The following is a 27,616-nucleotide window of genomic DNA, read 5'->3' as shown; positions in this document are numbered from 1 at the left end:
GATATTTTAATGCAGTATGTTAAAAATAATTTTTAAAAAATAAAAGAAAAATCATTTTCACATTTCAAAATCAACGGCAACCACTGAGGCAATTAATCTTGAATCTTTTCACCCATGTTCAGCACCTGCCCCTTTGTCTGTACACCACACACCAGAGCACAAAGCCATCACTAACCACTCACCATGTGCAGATTAGAGAAGACGGCCAACAACATCTTCGTTTTAACATTAACCGGCGACAATGAGCACCGTTTAAACCCCACTCTTATCGGCTCTATCCTTTCCGCTCTTCGCGAAGCCAAAGTGCAAGCCACTAGTGGCTCGGTTCTCATCACCACATCACAAGGGAAGTTCTTCTCCAACGGCTTAGATCTAGCCTGGGCTCGTGCCGCCGGTTCCAAGCCCAAAGCCATCGAGCGCCTCACCCACATGGTGAAACTGTTCAAGCCGGTGGTAGCCGAGCTGATTTCTCTCCCTATGCCAACCATCGCCGCCGTCAACGGCCACGCAGCCGCCGCGGGGATGATCCTGGCTCTGAGCCATGACTACGTCTACATGAAGAGGGATAGAGGTGTGCTATACATGAGCGAGGTTGACATCGGGCTAACGATACCTGATTATGTCAATGCCCTTTTTAGGGCTAAGATCGGATCGCCTTCTGCTCGACGCGATGTGCTGTTGAGAGGAGCAAAGGTTAGGGGAGACGCCGCGGTGAGGATGGGGATCGTGGAGGGGGCCCACGATAACGAGGAGAGGTTGAGTGGGGCTACAATGCGCCATGGAATTCAGTTGGCATCGAGGAAGTGGAATGGCGAGGTTTACAAGGAGATAAGGAAGAGTCTGTATCCTGAGCTATGTGTCGTGCTTGGATTGGGTGATGCAAAAGTAATTGCAAAACTCTAAGGAAAACGAAAAGACTTTATTATTGTGTCTTAAAGATAGACGATGATTCGTGTACCCATTTTAGTATTTGCTGGGAGTGTGATTTAGTATTTTCTGGAATAATATGTATTTAAAAAAATTTATTTTTAATAATAATATGTGAAATTATGAGTTTTAATTTGTTTTTGAATTTTAAAAGTGATTTTTTAAAAAAATTAGTTTTTTTTATTTTTTATTTATATATTATTATTATTATAAGTTAATATTAAAAATAAAAAATATTATTTCAGAAAAACATTTTGAAATTCCTGTGACACGATTGTAGAAAAAGGCCTTGCTATCATGAATCAGGATTTGATAACCAATTATTATGTTTTGCTGACTGATTTCAGATAGGCTATTTAACTGCTTTAAGTGCTTTTTATTGCTGAATTAGCTGCGTTGCATTTCAAACAGAACCTTCAAGCTTTTTGCGTCTAGCATAGCATTGAACCAAAAAAAAAAAAAAGGGCGCACGGTTCTGGAACGGATGTGATTGCAGGTGTCTAGGCTAAAAATAAAAATAATAGAACAAAAATGAAACTAAATTTATATTTTAAAATTTCAATGATTAATTGTGTGGTTTTATTCAACAAGAGAATAAGGAAATAAGTTATAACTAATTTTTTAAACTTTCTTTTTGTTGTTTGGGCATAGGCTTGGAATGGACTAAAGTTGTCTTTTCATATATAATTCATTTGCTCATTTAGTTGAAAAAATTAAAGCATTTTCAAGTATTTTTTTATAAGTTTGTTAGTCATTAAACATTTGAGTGAGGATATAATAGTTTTTTAATGTTTATTTATACAATAAAAATATTATTTTACTTCTAAAATTAACAAACTTTAAATATATTGCTTTAGAGTTTTTTAAAATACCTTTCACTTACTATTAAATAGTTAAAATACATCTTTAACCCTGTAAAAAATAAGAAGTAAAAAATTAAAAAAGCTTTGCACAAGAGAATATTTTTATTCTTTTACACTGTTTTTGTGTAACTTTTTTATAATTATGGGACATTTTGATATTTCAATATTTTTTTATTATTTTTAAATTTAAAAAGTCATTTAGAACTCATATTTACATGGATCTAACAAACATGTCAAATCTAAATTACTTAAGTGTTACATCCAAGTAATATGTGTCTGGTATGGTTACCAAACCCAAGTAAATTAGATCTAATATTTTAAATATAAATCATTAATATCTTTAAAAAAAACCTCATTTGCAACATAAAAGGTTCAGACAAACACGATGAAAAGTAAAAAAAATATAAAAAATTATATAATGAAACAAAATATATATAGTCCAGTATTATTAAAAAAATATAAAATAATATTATCGTTGGTGAAAAATCACAAACGATCACTCATTAAATAAAATTTTTTTGCATGAAGTTTGATTAAAAAATATATAAAAATAAACATTAATAAAAAAAGAAGAGAGAATAAAAAAGAAAAGATATAATTTATAATGAAGAAATAATAAATTCATAAATATAAAAAATAAATTATTTCAATAGAAAGATATGATTTGAATTTTTAGATCTAAAACATTAAATTAAATTTTTGTTATGATTTGTTGTTTATAAATAATTTTTGAACTTGAATTTTTGTTCATAATACTTTAAAAATAATTTAAATGTATTTTTTTTATAAAAAATAAAAAAATTATAAATTTTAATACTTTAATTATCATCGGCTAATATTCTAATAAGCATTACACCTAGTCCATATATGAAATTTATAAAAGAAAACTAAATAGGCTTAGACTAAAGCCCAAACACACCTAAACAAAGCTATCCAAAATGTTTAGGTCTAATATGATTATCAAACTCAATTTATCTAGTTCTGGCAAAATTCTCAAACTCCATACTCTTAAAACATTCTCTATACTTTTTAAAAAAATTAAATTAATATTAACCCACTGCATAGTATAATATACTAATGTAAACAAATTTTACTCTTCTCCATATTATAACTCCATACTAAAACAACCAGGTGCAATGCACCTACATTATTGTTTATATAAAGTAGATGCTCCTCCTTTTTATTCCTTTATTTTCTTGATTCATCTTTTTTTTTTTATTCTATGAATTTTTAACAGCTATTCATATTGTTTTTGGACATGTAAAGTGAATTAAGTTATATTTAGCTAATTCCAATATAATTTAAATTTGAACTAAGATTATGCAAGTAATTGGGTATAAAAGTATTTTATTTTATTAATTTCATCCTAATGTTTTTTTATAAGGAAATTCCTATGTAGTTTATTTTAAACTCGGGTTGAATAAAAAATTAAATATAAAGATTTCAAGAGTAATTCACGAAATTAAATTTAATAACAATATCAAACAATCTGCTAATGCTTGAATATTTTTGTTATCTTCCATTATTTTATCCAAACTCACACTGTAGCGAAAGCATGTAACCTAGTTAAAGGTGATAAGGATCAACCGTGAGACTCTGTTCTCCTCTCTAATTAATTATTTGGATCGTGTTATTTCCTGCCATTGCCACTTCTAATGACTGTACCTTGCAGGTTAATTGATGTGGCGGGCATGTTCTAGTTGAAAGATCCTATACTGACAACGTGATTCCAAGATTACACGTGGCCTAGGAAGAAATTGTTAGATCCTATACAGTACTTTTTTTGCTTTTCTTTTCTTTTTCTTTTTTATTCTGACAAAGAAACACACGTTCTCAAATAACAAGGACACTTTTTTTTTTTTCGTTGTTCTGTAATGTTATTTTTTAACCTCACTTTGTCTGACTGTTCCTACCACATTATCCATTCTAATTAAAATCGCCTCTTCTTTCTCCCATACCTCCCACCATAGAACTTGTTTCCTGCTTAGTATTGCTAATACACAACACTACCTCACCTCCCATTGTTACTTCCATCCTTTAAAAAACCCTTATCTACCAACAAAAAAAAAAAACCTTACCAATGAATTCTAGCCCATTGGCCCAATATAATAGGCCCGAAAACAATGTTAGAACTTTAACAGGATCATAGACTGGAAAAGGAGATATTCCTAGCTCACCAAATACACATTCATTTGCCATAAAACCTCCATAATCCCAGTCTAAAACTGCTATGCAGTTAGGTAAACCAATAGAGAAAATAATATAAAAAAGAAACGCAGTCTCACTCTGCAAATGGTGTTTTAGCAACTAAAATCGGTGAACTTGACAAATTTCATGCTTCGCACCAAGCACATGCTAAGGACAAGAGATAGAAGTGTCAAACCACCCAAGCTCAGTCTCTAACATGGAAATGAAATGTAAACGCTATCCGAATTCACTAGATGACATGCAAAAAGGAAAGAAATTAAAAAAAAAAGGAAAAGGAAAAGGCCTTCCTAATTATCATTTCAGCTTCCCCCAAATGAACTCAACAGTCTGAGCTCTGAAAATTTAAACGCTATCACCATATTAGAATCTGTTTTACAGTAGTTCTAATGATAAATCAGAGCGTACTTACTGCCACCTTCTAAGAGTTTATATAACATGTTGCTTGTGCCTGAACATAGTAAGAGTCCTTGTATTTTCTGCCACTTCGAAAATGGATCCCATTGTGAATCCAATCCTCCCGGTAAATCCATGCATCGCGACCAAAATCAAGAACTCCAAGGATCTTGGAATAACAATTTTGTACAAATGACATGAGGAACTAAAATTGGTGCATTCAAACTTGACCAAACAGAAAACCAACCACAAGCAAAAAGGAGAAACAAGAAATACAAGTTCGTGAGAGGTTGACTTACTGCTCCGCCTTTCCAGGATACAAAAGTTGGATTTGTTCTTGACTGGAGAACCTGTTCAACAACCATGAGAGTTGGGCAAAATCAAAGATCTGAAACAACACTTAGACAAGTAGAAACAGACATAGCTACTACCATCATGCTAACCAGGGGAGGAATGGTTTTATACCCAGAGGAGGCATGGCACCCCCAAAGTTTTCGTTTTAGTCCAAGATTCTGACACCTTTTAATCTGCCTTCAATTAAGGCTTGCTTGTTACAATAAATAAAAAATCTACATTTTGCGGACAATTACACGGCCATATAAGTGTCGTTGCTTACACTTTTGATCTAAGTCAACTGTGCCTATTGGTCAACATGACGGACAATTACACCAGGAGTGAATATAGTGGTTAAAACTTACCAGAATTGTTAGTATAAGGATTGTTGTAAATCTAAATTGGGTAGAGGGGTCTATATGACCAAAAAACCTAAAGTAGAGGGCATCTAGTGATTTTCACTCTAATAAATAGCAGAAAAAATTCAAGGCGTGCTTGTGAAAATGTAAACCCTGCAAATCCCTCAATAATAGTACAAATTGCCAAATTGAATTTCCACAACTATTTTCTGTATAATTAGCCACCAGATGAAATAAATGATTTGCTATTATTATATGATGAATTCTGCATCTAGTAAAGGCCAGGATATTTTATTTCCTTGTGTGTATAATCATATAGATATGCATAAGGAAATCAAAGACAAAGAATAGGCTAAATCATAAGCATGAAGAAAATATATAAGGTAACCTCAACAGTATCAATTGCTTCATTTGAGGGAATTGCATGTAAAACTCTGCAAAAAGAAAGAACATGAATTCAGCAGATAGCGTTAACAAGAAGTTACTATCTTCTATAGGATCTCAGTCAATGTTGTAATTTAAGCAGAGTTTTATTGACTTGATATGGAAACGTTTTTGAAACAGGGGCAGTTAAAGCTTCAAGACCTGCCTCAGTACATATTTTTATTTTTGTTCGTGGTCTACTGAATTTCCATAACTGAATGGAGAAGACAGATCCATGCAGCTTAAATGAATTGGTTTGAAATTCAAGGCTTTGTTAAGTTGGGTTAACATGGCCAGAAGATCTATAAAAGACAAGGATGGAAAAGGTTGGAGTTAGGCAATTCTCTTCAATAATGAAGCAAGAGCTTCATCCATCTTCTGCTTGGGCTGGTATATTCTCTGATCTGAAATGCTGAAAGTCTTCCTCACTTGAGAAGGATGTTGATAAATATAAAAGGGATGATTAAATATCTACCCCCTTAAAAAGAGGAATGAAGTTAAATCAAAGTGTCGCTATTATCTTCTTCTTCTTTTTTTCCTGACAAGTGCCTCAACTTTGCCCGAGAAAGATTGTATAAAAAGAAAAGGTTTTCACTTGTGTCTTCTGGGACCAGAACATGATCCGTTAAGTGGCTGCTCTACTGGTTTGCCAATTGCTAAACTTAATCTACTGCAAATACTTGAATGCATCTAAAACATGCTCATTGCAACAAACATGGATAATACCACAAAATTATGTGCTATACTATTAAAATCAAACGTGGAAACAACCTTTCCTCCACAGCAGAAATAACACCAGCTGTCAAAGCCACTCCACCAATCTATAGGACAACAGTGGAGAAAACTATGTCAACCATCCAGGCTACAAGAAATAACAAGTGCAATCGCATAGTAATTCTCGCTGCCAAAACTCACCAATTGTATGCTGCAAAACAACTTTCTCTGGAGGTCTATACGACCTGTCCATACAATACCAAGTTATGTTAATATCAAACTACAATTCAATTAAGTCAATAAAATAATCGCATATGAATCTTACCAGTGGAAAGAATGCTATTAGTGATAGCTTCAGCAAGGCCAACCTTCTCTTCTTTCTTTGGCTTAGAAGAAAAAACAGGATAGCTCTCCCACATTGGATATCCAACACTGATGCCAGGAAATAAACCATCTGGCATGTCAGGCCTTCTAGAATATTCCATATGCAATGTGTCTTCTAGCATATTCTCATAGTCATGGAACCTGATGATGCTCAGCATTATGACCAGACAGTAATTTCAGCAAATTGTTTAAATAACCGCAAGGTAGGAAAACCAGTGCAAAACAAGAAAACTTGAAATATATCCTACCAAGAACGAGGTGGTGGTGGATAAATATCTGGAACCAAAAGCGTGGGGTAGAACAGACCCATGGGAGGCACCTGTTTCATGAGTATCATCAAGGTTACAACACTATTCAGCTAAATATCCTTGAGGAAGAGGATGAATCTCAGAAAATTTTGGCAATAGAAGACAAACATTAAGAGCAGTTAGTCGAGTTTTGTGAGATCCAGCAGGCATGCCATCCTCGTAAGAATGAACCACAGCAACAGCATCAAGCTCCCCCTCCTGTACACAGAAGTAAATCACAGAGGAAACACAATGATACAAATGGAAGTCTTACAGTGGCAATGCCTTATTCAAGGGGTAGTGGAGTGGCTGATTCAGTTAAAACTATACTAAGCTTAGGACCATGTATCAAGATCAGCACTCCCAAGACTGTGTTTGGCTGTTCATGCATACTGAATAGAATAGAAAGTACTAGCACATTACTCAAGGAAACTAAATAACAAATAAAATTGCACACAAGATTTTCATAGAAACACATAGTTGAATATACAATTAAAAGGAGTACCATAAACTACTTTAGCAGAGAAGGGGACAACCAGAAAAAAAGTATTTCACAGTTGAACTTCTGTCCATCAAAAAATATAACATCATGAGATTTTCAACAGCATATAATGGAAGGAGAACCAAACATGTTCAATAGGAACACAAGCTTTATAAATGACCCAGACAAGAAAGGCATAATATGGAGGTATCATCATTCATGTCTGAAATCTTAAAGTTCATGGCATCTACATATGATCAACAAAACAAGGCATTAGACCTAAAACTGCAATATCAACTTTGAAGATCCAGATTCCAGATGGTTACAGGTTTCTTGAAACTAGATAACAGATTATTACCAGGATTTTGATTTTCCTATTCTGCAATTGAAGTAGGTGTAAAAAAAATCCTGGATATTCATCAGCATAAAAAAGGTCATGTAAAACAAGGTTTGTTCATGAATGAATTCAATCACCAACATCAAATGACTGCAATAATGATGTCATCTGATTTCAGTTATAAGAAGAAGCATACTTATGTGCTAAAAGAATGTAAGAAATTGGCAGTGTAGCCAATGCATGGCAATAAACTGAAAAATTATAGAAAAAGAAAGTGACCTTGATTCCACAATAGGACTCTTTCAGTCTATTAAGCATCAACAAATCTATAGGCTTTGTCAACATGTCTGTCCGAACCTGGGGCCATGTCTGATGATGCCTCTGGGTCCAGAGAAGGCATCTGGATATATCCTGAAGAAAAGTTGGTTCACAAGGAAAATAACTTTGACTAGAATATGAAGCAGATATATTCTAAATATAGGATTTGCACAAGCTACATAGCAAAAGACTTTTAAAACACCATCAGTGCAAAGAATAATCATTCAAGCATCCATTTGTTATATGAAACTTCTCCAAAACCATGAAAATATAAATACTGAGAGCCAAGAAGCATAAGACATGAACCATGACCGACACAATCTAAGCATGCACCACTGCTTTTTAAATTGGCAGTCAACAATGAAGGTGAGAGCGGATAAGTACCAAATAACCTACTTGTGATCCATTAAGGATATCCTCATCCTTGCCTCTTTGTTTTTTCCCAGAGTTAATGTTTATATCACCATGGCATGATGACATCTTTTTCAGGTAAGACTCTGAAGCAAGTAACCATCCCCTTATTGGCAAGAATGACGGTGAGGAAAATGGAGAAAGACCTTAAGGAAACCTAAGATCATCAGATCAGTTGATGTAAAAAGTCATGTCAATGATTGAGGATGCAGCGATTGTGCAAACCAGCATGCATCATCAAGTTGGCAACCTCATAATCTAAACCTCCCCTGCTAGGTTATGTCTTTGGGATTTTGGTAGAGTTGCCAAAAAAAAAAAGGCCTGCATAAAAGCATGTTTGGAATCCCATCCAGACATTGGTAACTTAAAATGTAGAGATCTAGCTGCATAATTGGAATCCCAAGTGGATGTTTCGTAACCATGGTTTTTAGACATCAATCCCCAAACACATCCTGGTGCAGCTTTCAACCCTGGGATGGGTAACTTCTGTAAAACACTTCACAAAAAAGTTCACCAAACAACAACACATGCACATTTTATAATATATGAAGCCAAAACCTAGACTTGTCAGGACAGCTTAAGGAGCATTAAGTGTGCATCTACATCATACAAACTCATGAAAGAGAAATTCCTTTAGTAACTGAAGCTTATAACAAGCTCAGGGTTCAGTAGTGAGTTGAAGGATGAAACCAAATCCACACCTCTCCACCAAAAGGCAAAGTCTTTTCCGTATTAGGTAAAGCCACTCCATCCTGAAAACCAAAGTTGAAAGTGATTAATAATTACAAGAGTCATGGCCTTGATATCCACATCCTAAGCATTGACCAAACAATACTGTTGGGAACAAAAAAGACATAAAGAATCGTGGTGTAGGGGAAGAGGGCCAAAGCCACATGAAAAACAGTTATTTGCTTCCTTGCCACTAGACACCAAAAAATGAAGGTACATCCAGTGGGATGAGAATGAGAGCAACATAGAGATGCAATGACATCGCTTGCAGAAGCAACAATGATACTGAAGTGGTCAAGGTGGAATCTGCAGTGTTTAAAAAAGATGGAATAATTGGTGATTCAAAAAGCAGTATAGGACTGATGGTGGCGAATCGGTAATAGTCACCTAGGGAGCCAATGTTCATGCACTGAATGAAGGTGAGAAAGGTGACAGAGATGTTATATAGTGTAGCAACACCTCATGATAGTTGGGTAGCATGATGGCTCTGATAGAGTAGTGGCAATAGAGTCCAGAAATTCCTTGTAGTTGTAAGAATAGGAACAAAAGAAAATATTAGAATTTTTTGTTTCTAGAGGACTAACATTTTTTGTTACATTTACACAAGATAACTTTCTTCACCCAAACTCCTTTGATCACTGAGAAAGCATACCCTTCATTGTGCCCCACCACAATGAGAGTTCAAACTTGCAGCCCCCCCCTTCTAACATAGGCACTGGTGTAATTGATCAGTGGACCAATGGACGAATCAGCATATTTTGATGGCGCAGCCTGAATGCTTATAAAGCTAATTTTAAGAATAAAATGGCAGTTACCTCAATGCAAACCACAGATGTCACCTGAGCACCCATATTAACGATGCATGCCGTTGATAACCCATTCCCAAAAACTGCAGCAAGACCTTCCTGCATCAATCATTTTAGAAAAGATCCTCATATAGGAGTAATTCCCATGACAGTGTCAATGTGTAGAAGCAGGTCAATAATGAAGACTACCAATAGTAACCACAAAATATAAAGAAATACAAAATGAAATGCTCTTTATTGAACCCTTCTCAGATGGAATGCAAAATTTTTAATCGTTGCTAACAAAATAATGAGGAATGACTGAAACTGGAAAACAATAATAGGTACATAAACCAAGCTAAACAACTGGTGGGTAAAGGCATAGGGAAGGTGGGACTGAAGCAGAATGTTTGATGCTGAAATATGACCTAGACCTCAAATTCATATCATTGATTTTCATTTCAACAATAAACTACTGTACTTTATCCAAATTTTAGTCAACACTCAACTACTAAAGTGTTAAGAGTAATCTTGTAAATTCACATATTTGGAATCTTGAGTATATTTTCTAAGGAGAATGTTTGGCAATGCCTTTGATTGAAATAAAATAGTAGGTCATTACCAAATATGTTTAAATCAAAACCTGAAGTACACAACATGTTTAATTGAACAAACAGGATGTTTGCCAATGATAGCCAGAATTAAAAAGACCCCCTTCTTGTTTTAATTCCCTTCTTTACATCCTTTCCAAATTATCAACAACCTTACAACAAGAGAATATCAAGTGTTAAAAATATGAATTAAGGAATAATTTATGAAAAACAAGTCAAAATTTAATGTAAGCAATTATGATTTTCAGTTGGGCAGGGAAAAAAAAGGGAAAATTAATTCTTCTGAAACCAAAAAAAAAAGAGCCAAGATCTTTCTCACTCATCTATGATCTACTCACAGATCTCCGTTGTACCATGGTACTTCATGGCTACAGATATATCCACATCAATAGAATCACCTTCAAAATCAATTTCTAACACGTCTACCATATCTGTCTCCCACTCAACATTCACACAACATAAAAAATAAATTGATTGATTTACATCAAGCTTTGCCACCACAAACTACAATCTAAACGATGGAACAATATAATTAAATATCAGCAGGTAAAAAAAAAAAAGTATCTTACCTGGTGCACTACTGCTGAGCTAAAGCGCAAGTCACGTAATGCTATAGACAACATTTCCTTTATTTCTGCTAATGAAAAGTAACAACAAAAAACTAGAGTTATCCAAACTTCCTCCCTGCTAAATCAAATATGTGAAGACGTGACTTTATAGGAGAACTGGAGAAGTGTACGCATAAGATCCATTAAGTATTTGATGCATGAATAAGCAAGCAAAAAAAAAAAAAGAAATTAAAACCAGTTTGTCATACAAGGAAGCATGGGAAAAACCAGGTATGCAAGGTAGAGTTTCCAACGTTTTCTTTTTTGCCTTGGCCCAGTTGCACTAATTGGCCCTTCTATGACAATACAAAAAAAAAAGAAAAAAAACAAATCAAAGGGGAGAGAGAGAGAGAGAGAAAAGGCACATCCAGCCAAAACAACTTAATAATTTTCAGGTTCAAGAAAATAAAGGAAATTGGCATTTCAGCTACGCAAGATCAATACAAAATGATAGAACATCTGAAATAGACTTTGAGCTGGTGGTATTATCAGCCCCGGCACACTTGAGTGCAAAGGGGCTCACTGGGCCAAGGCACGTACCAGAAATACACAAGCACATGCCTGATAAAAGTGAAGTGCTTTTATTTAAATGCAAATCAAGTCAAGATACAGACCAAATAATTTTTCACTTCTATCACCAATAATTACTAATAATGTAATTATTTCCTCTCTTTTTCCACAAACAATGCACCTTTCAATATATTAACACAACAAAAATCCTTGAAAATTACTGTTTTAATACCTCGCCCCTATTTTTTAACCTCTTACCAAATTCCACCTAAAAGTTAGAGCACGGTGCAACTTCACAAAGAACCCCAAGGCAGCGAAAAATGTGTGATTGACTAAATGATACTTTGAAAAGCATTCAAGGTCATAGATTGTGTTTAAAAGTTTTGCACAGAAATGAGAATAATGAGAGGATTTTGCCATCTGAATGTATTAAGATCTATATACAAGGAACTACCCAAATATCATTACCGCGATTATCAAATGTTTCTGGCAAAACAAGAACTGCAGAATACATGTTTCTTTCTGAGTGAGGGATGTGCAGTTTCTCTATCAATATCCAATCCCAAATAGCATGCATGTCCTCAAGCACCTAAGCAATAGAAAATAAGAAAATACTGTAAATAACTAGAACATAGTTTCTTATATGATTTGTATGCTAAAATGTTGGAAAATAATACAACAATGTTAAGTCTGGTCCAAAACAATAACATCGCCACACAAGGCGCCGGTCTATAATATCACTTTCCGGAAAAGTGGTATCATTTTTCCCCTTCAGCTGAAAAAGGCATGTATAAATGAAATCATGCTTGTAAGATAATTAATGCAAGGACGAAACCTGCTGCAAAGGATAATGCTGTGAAATGTTGAAATGACCTCTGCGAATAGGACGACTTAAGCAGTATGGCTCTGTTGGGGAGATTCTAAGTGCTTCTTCACCAAAAATGTGTCCTCTGAATTTGCGATTCCCAGAACATATCTCCTCAGCACCAGTGCCTTCATGCTTCTCCACAGATTCACCAGTTATAACTTTACTTCTTGATGTTCCTGTGCAAACAATTTGCATATGTTAGGATACATCAAATTCACACTGATCTAAGTTTGTCATGGGAAAGCTAAAAGCCTTAGTGCATGATAAATTATTTTTTTATCAAATGTGATGCAGAAATCAAGGGTAGTCAGAATCTCAAAGTACAAGAAAAATAAAAAATAAATAAGAAAACTGAGTATCAGTCCAATGAAAGTAATTGATGCTTCAAGCTTTATATTAAAAATACTGTGTTTCCATAAGGATCATACAGCCACCAGTGCAAGACATTATTCAGTGCCAGCCAATCAGCACAGAGAACACAACGAAAATTCAGTCTATCAATCATCAGCAACCTATGCAAGGGAATCACTAAAAAATGTTCCAAGGATCTCTTATCCCAAGGCCCACTATTCATATTTGAGCTCAAACGATATGGAGATGCCCCTTATTTTTTTCGTTACGTGAATTTAAACACAAGCATCATGCTCAAGAATTTCATTTTTTGTTAGCCTTGAATATTCAAAGCATAACAAAGGCATTGCATTCAAAACATCAGGCAAAATAAAATCAATAAAATCTACAGAGTATCTGAAATTTTTGAGTGTAGCCTTTTGACCCTGTATAGGAATAGTAATCCCTTGAAGCAGGGATCAATCTAAAGGGGAACCACGCCCAAAGTTCACAAAAATTTCAAAATCCCCCTTATTGTTTGAAACTTTCCAAATAAGTTCAATGCAATGGCCATCCCAAAATGAAAGTGTCACATTTGGCCCTCACAAAAAACAGATTCTGGATTCGTTGCCTATTTTTCACAACTCAAAGATAAGAGATTCCAGCTTCATGTAATCTGGCTCCACCAGCACTGATCAATCCAAGTCCAAAGTAATTTATAACATACAAACCTTCAAACTTAGCATAGGACAGTTCATATTGCAATAATATTAACAGGGCAATAACAGTAAATTGCAGCAATATTCAATCATGAATTCTGAAGTAATTAGAAGTAGTATGCTACCACTTTCCAGGTCAAACAAGATGGCCACCAATAGAAATTGAAAGGTTTAAAGATGGAATACTTCTTAACTAGTACAAAATAAAATTCAGCTTGTCTAACTACTATGTATGTTAGAGAGAATCAGACTTCATTCTACTACCTAATGCCAAGGAGGAATCTGCATCCTGCTCGTATACATTAGCCCACTGAAAAGCCACACTCTTGCCACTCTGTGGATTGTATCCATCAGCACGCCCTATCTGCAGTACGAGTTAATGAGTAAAATTCCATGAGCAATGTCTAACCATTAACTGAGATGCATGTCTGAAGCCCCTCGTACCTCTAAACTATAAATTTTATAATCACTTTAAAAATCTGATAAATAGCCTCAAAAGACAGTACCACAGCTGTCAAACCCCTCTAAACCAGTAGACAGAGTAGCAGCAATTCTTACAAAGTGGGGATTATAAGAATAATAGCGCAGCAAAAATAAAAAAAATAAAAAATTCTACAGATCACCATGACATCGACTAAATTAGGCTAAATGAAATAGCAGCGACAATTTCACATACCTTGCGCGGGAACGAATTGTTCGCAACCTCTTCATCTAGAAAAGGTATCTTCAATAACGACGCTATCTTCAAGGGAAAAAAAAGGAAAAGTGAAATACATCAAGTCTTAAAGTTTTCCTCTAAAAATGTGGAGATAAAAAATATGCAAATAGGATGTGTTAACTCACTGTATCATAAGCCTTCTCGCGTTCCATGTGCTGTGCTGTTGTGACCTGAGAATTCAGCATCTAAAAGCGAAAAAAATCAACAGAAAGAAAAGTAAAGCTGTGAAGAGGCAGAAAAGCGGTAAATAAAAACTGACCTGGTCTTGAAGATTGAATTTGGGACGTTGATTGGTGTAACGAGCAATGAAGTGAGGAATATTTAAGGGAACATCTTGTGAAGCTAATCCTATTCTGATATTTGCAGAGCCTAAATAAACCAATCACAATTAGCCAAAACAAAAATCGATTATAATTAGTGGATGATGATTTTTATTATTTTCTTAGGGTTTTCAAGTTAAGTAAGTGCCTGGATTGATGACCACTAAATTGGAGCCTCGGTCGGCGACGAGCTGAGAAGGAATTACCGTCTTCAAGTAATCCTGCCATTAACCAACAAATAAAAAACAAGGTTGAATCAATTTGACTAAATTTAAAGAAACAAAGAGGGATTTGTTGGTGCTTTTACCATTTCTGTGAAGAAGAAGATGAGAAGATCCGCAAGGGAGACTTGTTATACTTATTATTATGCTTACTTTACGTCTTCACCGTTTTTTTCATATATATACATATCGTTTTCTTCCCTCTTCAGAGTTCAGTCCAGAAACGTCTTTAGTTGAGAGCGACCGAGTTTTAACGAAAAACAATCTTGTGCTAAACTAGTCGCATTCAATTACATTGCCATGTAGTAAACCTTGAAGAAAGAAATAATATTGAGAGGAAATAAAAAAAAAATAGATAATTTGTAAAATATAATTAAAATATATTCATTTATAATTTCTCGAGTAAAATATAATTTATAAAAAATAAAAAATAAAAATATTTTTTGTTCAAGAAATAAATTAAAACTAGAAAATAAATATAAGATATTTTATTAGAATACAATTATTTAAAAACTGAGGTCATAGCTCAACCATTTTTAATAAAAATTTAATTTTTTATTTAAAAGTTTTTTATTTAAAAATTAAATTATTTTAATATATTTTTAAATAAAAATCATCTTCAAAAATAACAGACTCACCTCCACCTTCGTGTTCTGGGCAGAGGAGATGCGAGAACACATGCAGCAGTAACCAAGAGATTAATTTTTGGGGCGAGCATATTCAAAATCATACGGCCTCGACACTGAATAAATTGCATACTTCTGTGGTTTAAGTAAATTACTCGTGTGAATGGGCAACTAAAGCATGAATAATATTAATCCACCATTCCCAAATTCAAGAAAATCATAGTAATATTCTAGCTTGACAGATAATAAATAAATTTCACTAGACAAAATGAACGTATATCGAGCCAAATCAGTATTTGAAATGGCAATATCACACCTAACCTAGTGAAAAAGGGACTCTAAATGTAAAACCCCCCGCAACAACAAACTACAGATTTGGGTATCATACAAATAGCTGGGGAAACATCCATCAATATATGATATGTGCAGCCGCTAGACACCCTGTAAAATTTCAGCAACTACAAATAATCCAATCTTTAAAGTTTGCTTCTTTGATATGCCTAGCCCACTTTCGCCTTGGGAGTCTTCTTCTTGAGCTGTCTCCTTGGAATCAGGTTCTTCATCCCTATGAAGAAAAGCAATGCACCAAAAAGGGCAACGCTCTGCCAAAACATCACAAACCCAAAATCAAGAAGGTTTCCCAGCATATATGCATAACAAAAGAAAAACAAGAGAAATGAAAGAGGGTCCTAAACAACATCAAAAAGTCATAGGTTAGGACAAACCTGCAAGAACTCATTTAAGAGAATGGCATGCGTGGACTCGTTCTGATCATAGTTATAGAAGTCGTACAAAATTGGGGAGGAAAACACCAAGTAGATAAGCTGAAGCAAAATAGAAATAATGAAATATTAACTTTGACGATGGTGTATGAATCAGAAGCAGCTGCTGGCCAAAGCCCAGGGATAATTCATCACGTTATAAAGGTAATCAATCAAATAAAGACCCACAGGAAAGGAGAATCTAACCAGGAGATAAGCACCAAAAGGGCTGCCAAATACGAATAAAAAGCCTCCAAGACCCTTTAGAGCAATCATCCCCGCTACCAAATGTCTAGGCTGCATAAAATACCATTAAATCAGACAGCGAACAGCATACAAGGTGAAGTAACACCCAAATAAATCTGCGTAAGTACCAGAGCAGCAGGTAAGGTAAAAGTTCTTACATCAATGTCCAGGATCCCAACCCCCAATAGGGACGAAAGATGTTTCTTGAAAATAGCGAGCTTGGGAGTCAGCTCTGTCACAGCAGGGCCACCATTTTCGCCAAACTCATTGAACCTGAGCATTACAAGCAACGTCAAGGCAAAGGCATCCAGCATCTACCCAATAGCAGTGCGAGGGCATTGCAAATTTTTAATTATATAGTTTGTCCAGCATGATTAAGTTTACAAATTGCATACAGAACATCAATGTCCACAGCATCACCAAACCTTTTAGGTCAAAAGTGCCGTGAACCCCCAGCTAAATTATGAAGCTGGGCAGAAAATAATAGTTCTAACCAGTAGAAGCTCCCAAAAAATAGGCAAACTTTTCGAAACAAAAAATAAATAATAGGACACTATTACAAGACAAATCATTGTTACACATCACATTATAGTAACTCAACATCACAAAGATCAAATTCTGCAGTAATCACTACACGATATTACAGGATAAATAATCGTTACACATCGCATTGCTCGATTGAGCACACCATGAAGATCAATTTCTGAAATAAAATCAGTATTCGAGATTGCACAAGAACTTCTTTGTGCATTTGTTCTTAAATCATAACAGCTAAAACTTTGAATAAATAACTGATCAAATAAAACATGATTTTTTGGCTAGTTGGACAATCAAATTAAAAAAACAAAACATGTAGAACCCAATTCGACAAATGCAACAGTAAACAAAAACACAAAATATACTACTACTATGGATTGATACATCAGACAAAAACATAAAATCATAAGCAAAAACAGCAATATAAAGCTTGCATCGGATCTCGAAGAAAGGGCCGGTAATAAAAAGCACGTGAATCCAAACGGAAATGAAACAAGAACTCCATAAAATTAAAGAGATCTGGAAGAGAGAAAGGGAATCATGGCGTACATTTGCCAGGCTGAGAGGATGAAGAGGGAAGCGAACAGAACTCTGCCGAGAAAAGAGAAAAACCCCATGTCTCTTTTTTTTTTTTTTTTTGACTTCTCAAATCTGTGTGGTTGGGTCTCTCTCTGAGTGTTTCTGGAATGAATTTCTAGCCTTCAGCCGATTAGCAGTATACACTATAGGCTACAGCATATACGGCCAAGGATAGGGTTGGTCGTTGGGTCGTTTAGCAGGTGAAGTTTAAAGAGTTGGGATAGCAAAGATTAGCCAGGATCGAGAATAATATAAAGAAGGGGGCACGCAGATTAGTAATTTACTGGGTTAACGGAGCCGAGCGCTGCTGCGAGTTGGCTCACATATCATCATAGTTATTTAAACTGAACAAGAGGTTGAGGAATCAGAATCTAATTTGAGTTAAATATTAGTTTAGCCGGATCAATTAAGAGAAAAATTGTTGTTACGGTTTAAGTGTTTTTTATTTTAAAATATATTAAAAAAATATTTTTAAAATTAATATATCAAAATAATTTTAAAACTAAAAAAATTAAAAAAAAAACATGATTTCCCTCATTTAAATTTAAATAGAATCTAGATTCATGTTAAACTCATCTTGTTAATATTAAAAAAACTTTTAAAAAATAATATTTTTTAAAATAATAATTGGTTGGGTTTGATTGAATAATCCAATAACCCAAATTCTTTTTTAAGTCAATTCATAAGTTAGATTTGACAAAAATATAGATAATTTTGATGAAATAAAACTAAATTAAAAAAAATGTTGTAGTAAAAACAGATGAGACACTGAGTTAATAAATAATTTATCATTAAATCTATAATCTCAACATTTTTTTTTTAATTGTCAAATGTATCAAAGAGAAGGAAAAGAGTGTTGATTAAACACTAGAAACTGATTATATGGATTTTTTCAGAGGACATGAAATAAGGATATTAGTACTCGATGATATCTTAAAAAAAAAATGTATCTCAAATGATCCGCTCGTCCTTTTCAATCTTGATAAGAACTTAATAATCCTTTTTAAACTCAATCTATTTATAATTATATTATTTTCTATACCCTTAACTCTTTTCAACATAAGAAACTATTGTATATATTATTAAATATATTTTGAGTTGTGTATGTAAATTAACATAATTTGAAGGATGTGCGACTGTGCGTCATTGGAAATATATCAAAAACATTAACCTATATTTGCATAAAAAATAAAAATTAATTTTATAATCACAAAAAAAAAATCATAAAGGAAAAAGAATAACAGAAAAAACTAAAAATTATTTTTTAAAAAATAAAACAAAAGAAACCGGGCCTGGGAAGTTACACGCTCGGACCAGGGTTGCGAGGCTCGAATATTGATTTTTGTTTTTGTTTTCTCTCGTGTCTTCTTTCTCTTCGATTTTCACCTCTCTCTCCAGAATAAAACCAATGGCCAAAATGCAGTATAAATGAAAACATAGGGACCAAACTGGAAAATAACAAGAAATGAATGGCCAAGGTTTTAGGACCGTAACTGAACGGCCTTATGTTGCATTGCATTCACTGTAGTTGTCAGTAGTAACAATAATTATAATCTAATTTAATTATGCTAAATGGGTTCTGGACTTCCAGTCAATTACCGATTATGCCACTAAGATCACACGACTATGTATTTTTTTCGTGGTCATTGGGCTGCTCATTAATGGATGACTCCCCGGGTGATAGAGAATTGGAGGTGGATCAGTCTACCTTTATTAAAAAAAAGGTGGATTGTTGTTTTAGATTATGCTTGGGTCTGTGTTTGCACTTAAATTTCATGAATTTTGATTTTTTATTTAAAATTATTTTTTTATTTTTTTAATGTGTTGATTTTAAAAATTAAAAATATATATTATTTAATACAATAAAAAAATCTTAAAAAACATCTATTACTGCATTTTCAAATATCTTTTAATATACTAAATTAACATGAAAAGTATATTTTTTAAATTATTAAAAACAAGATTAAATTTTAGTTTACTTCTAGCCAAGTTAAAGTGTGAATAAAATTGACTACTCTTAAAAGCCACTTGTGGTTTTTTTTTTTCTATGTTTGTAAATTATTTTAAAAAAACCTCATCAATATAAAATATTTTACAGTTAAAAGTTAAGAATAAGTTTAAAATAATAGAAAGCCACATCTGGTTATCAAGAGATAAAAATATTTAACGATTAATAAATCATAAACTCCAATATCAATTAATTATTTTCATTTTCTTTTTTAACACATTTTTCATACACACGGACACCAGAAAAAAATATTTTATATATAAAAATATTTTACATAATAAGTTAATTACATGAATAAAACCATGCTAGGTACTCTCAGACCAATTTTTATGCATCAAAATTGAGGGTTCTTAATCAAAATTGTAAATAACTATATATTTCAGAATTGATATACTAATAACAGCTCAGATAATAACCTCCATATCATCTTCGTTTACAAACCAAGCTAGTTAGCTTCAAAGGATTAAAAGTCTTAACAATTAACCTCGAGTCGCTTTAGTGTCTGATATTAAATGTATTTTTACTAAAAATAATTTATTATATATATTTTGAATTATTTTAATATGCTGTGATATATAAAACATAATGGAGGTCTATGAATCATCCAATGGTATATAAAATGTATCGGCCAAGACTGGCTTGCTAAGATTTGAGTTTTTACCAGAAATTCTCAAAATCTATTTGAGGGGACCTGATGACATGACATCCAGACTCCCTCCATTTAGGAATTATTTGGAAACATAAGTTAATTTATGTTTTTAAAAAAAATTTAAAAAAAATTATTAAAATTTAATATAGTTTGTATATTTTAGATGTTTTAATATGCTATTAAAAATAATTTTTAAAAAATAAAAAAATATTATTAACATATATTTCAATATAAAAACTATTTAAAGAACAACTGTAAAATATACTCTCAGCCAAAATCATCATGAATGGAAATCAGTCAAGCAATTAGCAAAACTGAAATAAGATTTCACTGGTTTGACAAAAAAAATAAAAATTCAGTGGTTTGCAACTGCCGAGAGCCATCGTTAGGCCGAGCAGCTTGCCGTATCCTCTCATCAATATTCCAACTAGCTTTCACAATCAAAGTCAGGATCAAGTTTACGGGGAAAAATCCAAGTTCAAAACAAGTAGGCTAATTAACAACATCAAGGATTTATAAGCTAGTCAAGTTCTATTGCATAAATAAATATCGTTGACTCTTCCAAAATTAATCTGATTGGGTTAGGCTTAAAGATTCATTCCAGGAAATTAAAATGAGCATCTTGTGATTATCTAGTCAAGCTTTGCATACTAAAATTGTATACAAATTGATTGGTAAACTCGTAATTAAATAGTCAAACCTTTCATTTTAAAATTGTATACAGATTAATGCATGAACCCGTACATAGCAAGATAAGAGTTTCATGATTGATAAATGATCCATCATTAATAAGAAAATATATATTGCCCCCTTAGTATTTTACATATATATATATACTCTATCGGTTCGTTTTTTTTTCTTGCCCCTCTCATCTCGGAATTCTAACTCCGGCCCTGAATTTGACTGGGTTTTTCAATGATTTATCACCCATCCTATAAGCTTAAAAGAATGCATAGACCCCCTCCATACTACGTCCCCATCCTCTGCCGTATATATTTCCTGGTTTAATTTTGACATTGTTGAACGCCCACCGAAAATGGATAGAGAGAGCCTTGACTATACCATGGTTACAAGCCTCAGACAGTAGTCTGACTTGGTCCAAGGCTTGAACTGGGCAACTTGTTTTTTTTTTTAATTAAAAGAAGATAAAATGATATTGTTTTAATAAACAAATAATTTAAAATGAAACTCTATTCAATTAATTTCAGGTTTTATATTAACGTGTTATCACTAAATTAATTCATCGAAATTAACTGGGTTTTATAATCATGGATCATACATTATGATACTACTTGAGAAGTTTCACTTAAAAAAAAGTCCATTTAGAGAGTATCCTTGTTTTATTTATCCAAGGCATAGAATGATCAATCCTGACAATTTAGCTGGCGATACACTCAATCAATTTTTAACTCAAAAAGAAAAGATGTGGCGATGGCTATATCGTGCCAGATTGTCAATCGTGGCGGCAGATCTCCTCCATTTGAATATAGAAAGGCTGGCCTAGTTTTCTCGCCATGAATTAATTCCATAAAACTCAACACCAGCGACGGCGTGCTCTTGACTGGCTATCCCTGCGCAGAATAATATATATTCAGGTTTAGTAAATATCATTTTATGCTTATATATATTTACGTGTTCTTACTGGGCAATGGACATTACCATTAAAAAAATCCAAAGTGGGTTGGAGCAGACGAAGGACGAAAACTCGACACAGAGACTGCCTCCTTCAAAAACAGTAATGATTAGTTCTTGGTTCTATGCTACAATCTCACTGTATATTGAAATGTTCTACCACGTGGAAAGGCACTATGTATTATTCTCCGATCAGGATATTATTATTAATAATGCCATAAGATCCAACATTTGCATCTTAATCTTGAAGAAAGATTGGAGTATACTGCAAGGCAACGCCATCCCACTTGTCTTTGCATGAACGTGTTCCTGGCACCATCTGTGTAATCATTTACACGATGATCTTGTTAAACAATGAAGAATCAACAAGTATTTTAGCTATGGATGGTAACTTTAGCTGACGGCATATTGCTTGTTATTCACTGGAATTAACGCGTAATCACCCGTGGTGTGTCTGAAGTTGCTTCTTAACTTGATATTCAGTACCTTCAGATTTTCTTGAGAAATTCTGATCCTCTTATGGCGAAACATCCCGACAGTAATATACAGCGGGACAAATAGCATTGGAATGGCATCTACTGTCCTTTAATCTTCTGTCACGTAGATGCAGGGGAGTTGTTGGATTAATGCGCACCTGCTAAGCCCTTGCCTTTCTTGACGAGGTATGGCACCACAACTGCCATTTTCCTCGCATTAAAATTTTTTATGAAGTCCAGCTTTGTGCACGAGGCAGCCATAATTGAACAATAATGGGATCCGATGGGAACATAGCAGTGGCCGCCTGATTCATTCACAGCTTTATATTTTTTTCCCCTTTTATGAATGTGACTTGATTTCCAACTCTTAAAATTTTTCTTTGCAAGTGCTTCTGATTTGGAATTGTCTGTGTTCTAGGTTCCAACCTTTTGTTTTCTTCATCGTTGTTAAGATCTGAAGCTTTCAGATCTGATTTCTTGGCAGCTGCCTTTTGAAGGAAGTAATGCTGATTCTTTGCCAGGCCTTTTGTTTAGTTGATTTAGGTAGTTTTTGGAACTAGTTGATGTTTTTAAAATAAAAAATTATTTTTTTATGTTTAAAATTATTTTATATATATTAATATTTAAAATAAATTTTTAAATAAAAACACCTTTTTAAAAAAAACACCATAATTAATTCATCGTATCGTGGCGCCAATTGCTAACATATTCCTGCTACGACCACTGATTTTGAAGTTCACCATGACAGGGCGAATGGTAATTTAGCGATGCCAGGGGTCGGCCTTTCCTTTTAAAAATACAAATTTAATAAACTTTCAAGAACTCTGAGTCAAAGATATGAACCTTAAAATTCAAAAAATAAAATATACATCTTCAGTCAAGAGATTAATCTCTTGAAGTTACTGGTCTATTTTATTTTTTTAACATTTGCTATTACACAAAAAAAAAAAACTTAGTTGGAAAATTTCTGGTTTTGACCGTATTTTTTTATTGTGGTTCTACCGGTTGAATTGGATTCAGACTATTATTAGAAATTGACTTAACTCTACAATAAGACGATGTATTATGCCTACATGATATAATCTATAGAAAAAATCATTTGAATCTTGACCGGTCCAAGCCTTTGCCTCTTGATAGGTGGATTTAGAATTTAATCCAATTTTACCAAGTAAATAACTTTAAAAATATATTTACTAATATCAATATAGAAATTTTTAATAGAAATTAATTTAAAAAGAATTAAAAAAAAAACAAAGACAATAATATGAATTAAAAAAATTGAGAAAATCTCATAAAACTCTCCATTCGATAATTTTAATTAAGTTTCTATTTTTTCTTCCTTCTTTTTCCCCCTCAATAGGTACCTGATATATCAATAAATTCTAAACCATATCATTTTTTTAGCGAGAAATTTTAATAAATTTATGAAGTTTTAATATATTAAATTGTAATTATATTTTTTAAATGATTTTTTTTATTTAAATTAATAAAAAATTTGATTGTGAATTTATTAATACATTAAAAATACAATGAAGGGGGTCTGTGGCCTCGTATTTTAATTGGAATGTTTAAGATTTTAATTTTTTTAAATTATTTTGATATATTATTGTTAAAAATAAATTTAATTTTTTTAAAATATTTTAATATATTATTAAATAAAATAATTGATATTACTATACGATCACCCCGACCAAAAGTAGGTGAGGACTTCTTTCAACTGTAATATTTTGCAAAAGTAGGAGTAACTCACGCGAAGACAAATTTTTTTGAAAAACATTAATACACATTGCGTACACCGTCAGGGTGGATTGATAAACAAGCTCGCGATAATAAAGCAACACGTCATTCATCGAACAAGACATGATTGGCCACTACACGTGTAGAGTTTGAAATAAAAGCCAGTACAACAAAAAAAAGCGAGTAATCAATCTTTCCATACTCTCAGGAGTGAGAATAGCAGTGGATGAACACTTAGCGCCGAACCGAAAAAACCCAGTCCTTTAACAAGCCTGTCTCCGTTTAAAGCACCGTCCCTCGCTTGGCTCCTTTTAAATCTCCCCCCTCTCTGTCTTGATCTTTGCAAAAACTTAAAAGAATTAAGTTTGCTTTTGGACATCAGTAGTAGAGGAGCAGCGTGTCTTCATCCCTACAGTCATGGCTTTCATCTCTTTCGTCGGAAGAGTTCTCTTTGTCTCTGTTTTCATTCTCTCTGCTTGGCAAGAGTAAGCCTTCTCCAGATCTGCTCTTCCTTTTCTATTTATAAACACAGACTTCTGCAGTTATATTAAAATTAGGGGTTTGCATCTTATGCTCCCACCTTACTCTAGATTCTGATGCTCTGTTTCTAAAGCAAATCCTTAGATAGATTTATCTGATGGTATATATATTTTTAACTAATTTACGTGTTTACTGCTTTATTTGCCGTGGCGATTAATTACTACAAGTAGATCTTGGTTAGATTTTTAAATTTTTTGTATTTAATGAATATCTTGTGCGTGTTTGGAGTCAGTTGTGGTTGCCATGATATTGTTAATTGTTGATTAGTGGTCGGTAAGTTAGATTAGTGCTATGTTACAATTTATGAGTAGCTGTTGATTTTGATGCTTTCTAGACTTGGGCACTAGTAAAGTCAAGTGTCTCCATGGAACACCCATTTTGAGCTTGTTGCTATGTTAAAATGAGATTACTTCTTGTTTAATGTTTTCTTTTGGAATTTTGATCCATGGTGACTTGTTTTCCACCGTTGTCGTTTGCTTTGCTTTCTGCAGATGTACTGCTACTGAGATGGATATCTTTCCAAGTGTGCTATGACCTTGTAATTATGTTGATTTGCTGTGTTGAGTTTGTTGGTTTCTATTGTTTGGATTTCCGATGAGATGGTTTTTGATAATTTCGTTGGTTGCTCTGCTGTTTGCGGTTTGTTCCATAATTGTACATTACTGCCAAATGCGTTTTTGCTTACTACTACTGTACCAGTTTGTTTTCACCATGGACCGTGAATTTTTTTTAAAAAAAATTCTTTTTTGCTTTAATTTTTTTGTGTGTGATTTTAGATTAAAAATAAATTTTAAAAAATAATCAAAAAACATTTTAAAAAGGAACTGCTAAATCATTACCTCGGTTGCAAGTCGATCATTATTTATTGTTCATGATTGTAGGTTCAACGAATTTGGTTCTAATGGTGGGCCGGCAGCACATATTATGGCACCTAAAATCCGTTCTTTCTCGAAACATGTGTCGTTTCATACTGGATTTCAAGTGCCACATTTTGAAGTGCGTATTACACTGATTTGATCCGGCTCATTTTGTTTTCTTAGTGGGTTTGTTTGAATGTCATAACTCATGGAGTTGTTTTCTACAGATGAAGCACGCCGTTGCTGCTGCTATGTCTGTGAAAGCTGTTGGCAGCCTTCTTTTCATCTTTGGCAGTTCTATTGGAGCTTATCTTCTGGTTTGTCTACTGGTCTATTTGTTCTTGTAGTGAACTGGCAATTTGACCTGGCAATTACACAAAATGCTGCGTTTTTCTTGTGCAGCTTCTGCACCAGCTCATCGTCACCCCAATATTGTATGATTTTTACAACTATGACGCTGACACCAAGGAATTTAACCTGCTTTTTGCAAAGTTTGCACAGGTTAGCACTTCTGAATTATATTTATGTTTTTGGAGTTTTATCTTTTCTTAATTTCTTAGAATTTTCTGTTTCCTTTACTGTTTTCTGGTGATCTATCTAACATTTGCATCATGTATGTGATGAACTCTTAATGCTATTCCATGGTCTGTTACTCTTTCAGAACTTGGCACTGTTTGGGGCATTGCTCTTTTTTATTGGCATGAAGAACGCAATCCCAAGGAGACAACTGAAGAAGAGGTCTCCCAAACCAAAAGCATTATAAAAAGTAACCTATTGATGTTTTGAAGGTTTCCTTTTGCTCGGTGGCTTGATTTCTGGATTTTGTCAAAGATCTAGTTCTGCATGCTTGTATGAGGCTTTCGTCTTTTAGAGACTAGGGACTCGGAAGAAAAAGAAAAGGGAAACATTTTTCTGTTGTGATTATGTGATCCAATTTGCCATTCATGGTCAAAATGGAGGTTTATTTCTGGTACATTTCTCTTTTCCTTTGTAGTTGATGTTTTAAACCACTTTGAAGGTAGAGGGGGTTTTCACTAGGTATCTTATTGTTCTTTCACTTTCTCTTGAACGGCGAACAAAAGCTAGGGTAAATCTTGGTACACCTCCGGCTCTGGTAATTAACATTAGAGATCTTATACAGGAAAGTTATTAAACTTGTGTGTATTTACAAAATTATGGAGTTCATAGGATACAATGCTTGCCTGTTTCGGTAATAAATGTGCTTGAAACTCACTTTTTTAACCCAGTACTTATTAAGCCATTAATCCTGCTGCGTGCTTTCAGTATCATGTGGGGTGGTAAGATGTCAGGATTTGGTTCTGGGGACCATTAAATAGAAATACTTTCAAAAAAAATATTTACTTCGCTGGGGATATCGAAAAGCTTCCAAACTGTCCGGGCCTAGGTAACCAGGTTATTACTACCCGCACCTGAGATTCGTCTCCGTTGGCCTGTGCTTAGGTGATGAGAAATATGAGATGTGCATCCAGAGTTTGAATAACGTGTTCAATAAAAACAATTGATCACCATATGAGACAAAAAAAAAATGCTAAAAAAAGTCTTGATTGGCTAAGCTGTGAACACAAATAAAGAAACATATATGGTGAAGTGACATATTATTTAGTATCTTTATTTAATTATTTATGAATAATTGAATCAAAATAAAATAGCTTGATAACTTAGCTTCTGTTTATTATTTATATAGCATTGTTTTATATTACGGTCTATGGTGTAGGTTTTAAATTCAATTGCGTTGGAGGTGAATTGACATGTCTTGTTTGACAAGTAGGGTTGAAATCCGAACAGATCACCTTGTTTAAAACTCAATTCGGCTCAAAAAATTCTTTCAACCAACCCGGCTTAGCCATTAGCTATATATCTCTTTTCTTTCTTCTTCTTCTTCTTTATTTTTTTTGGGTTTGGCCTTCTTTGGATTTTGGTATAATAAAATTTAAAACTAAATTGAAAAGTTATAAAATAAGAAGGGTAAAATAAAAAAATTTGAATAGTTATAAAAGATTCATAGACCAAAAAAGGTTAACACTGAAACAATTTAAAAAAAAATAGTTGAGTCAAAGATCAAATTAAAAAAATAAAAATTATATAAAAAA

General features: G+C 33.6%; 4 protein-coding genes across 4 annotated transcripts; 2 read left to right on the top strand and 2 right to left on the bottom strand.

Annotated features, from left to right (window-relative positions):
• Positions 1-84: 84 nt before the first annotated feature.
• Positions 85-1,024, top strand: LOC105118733 (uncharacterized). The gene has a single exon (XM_011016750.1). It carries the CDS (start codon positions 184-186, stop codon positions 901-903), a length of 720 nt encoding a protein of 239 aa, XP_011015052.1. The 5' UTR covers positions 85-183; the 3' UTR covers positions 904-1,024.
• A 3,029-nt stretch (positions 1,025-4,053) lies between these two features.
• LOC105118732 (actin-related protein 9-like) lies at positions 4,054-15,148 on the bottom strand. Its single transcript, XM_011016749.1, has 20 exons — positions 14,944-15,148; positions 14,785-14,857; positions 14,576-14,685; positions 14,442-14,501; positions 14,275-14,340; positions 13,863-13,962; positions 12,517-12,725; positions 12,150-12,270; positions 11,133-11,197; positions 9,983-10,072; positions 9,140-9,190; positions 7,989-8,120; positions 7,021-7,110; positions 6,853-6,923; positions 6,546-6,745; positions 6,422-6,465; positions 6,278-6,327; positions 5,472-5,517; positions 4,691-4,741; positions 4,054-4,560 (listed from the first exon to the last, which is right to left on the bottom strand). Exons 1-20 carry the CDS (start codon positions 14,944-14,946, stop codon positions 4,417-4,419), a joined length of 1,776 nt encoding a protein of 591 aa, XP_011015051.1. The 5' UTR covers positions 14,947-15,148; the 3' UTR covers positions 4,054-4,416.
• A 499-nt stretch (positions 15,149-15,647) lies between these two features.
• On the bottom strand, positions 15,648-17,959 carry LOC105118731 (uncharacterized). The gene is made up of 5 exons (XM_011016748.1): positions 17,577-17,959; positions 16,649-16,763; positions 16,452-16,541; positions 16,209-16,307; positions 15,648-16,085 (listed from the first exon to the last, which is right to left on the bottom strand). The coding sequence occupies exons 1-5, from the start codon at positions 17,642-17,644 to the stop codon at positions 15,984-15,986; spliced, it is 474 nt and encodes a 157-aa protein (XP_011015050.1). The 5' UTR covers positions 17,645-17,959; the 3' UTR covers positions 15,648-15,983.
• Positions 17,960-24,302: 6,343 nt separating this feature from the next.
• Positions 24,303-26,546, top strand: LOC105118730 (uncharacterized). The gene is made up of 5 exons (XM_011016747.1): positions 24,303-24,593; positions 25,530-25,644; positions 25,733-25,822; positions 25,908-26,006; positions 26,167-26,546. Exons 1-5 carry the CDS (start codon positions 24,526-24,528, stop codon positions 26,266-26,268), a joined length of 474 nt encoding a protein of 157 aa, XP_011015049.1. The 5' UTR covers positions 24,303-24,525; the 3' UTR covers positions 26,269-26,546.
• Positions 26,547-27,616: the final 1,070 nt, after the last annotated feature.

Source organism: Populus euphratica, unplaced genomic scaffold, assembly GCF_000495115.2.
Source record: "Populus euphratica unplaced genomic scaffold, PopEup_1.0 scaffold2167.1, whole genome shotgun sequence".
NCBI lineage: Eukaryota > Viridiplantae > Streptophyta > Magnoliopsida > Malpighiales > Salicaceae > Populus > Populus euphratica.
Note: the sequence above shows the minus strand (reverse complement) of the source record. Positions and strands in the feature narration are given on the sequence as shown.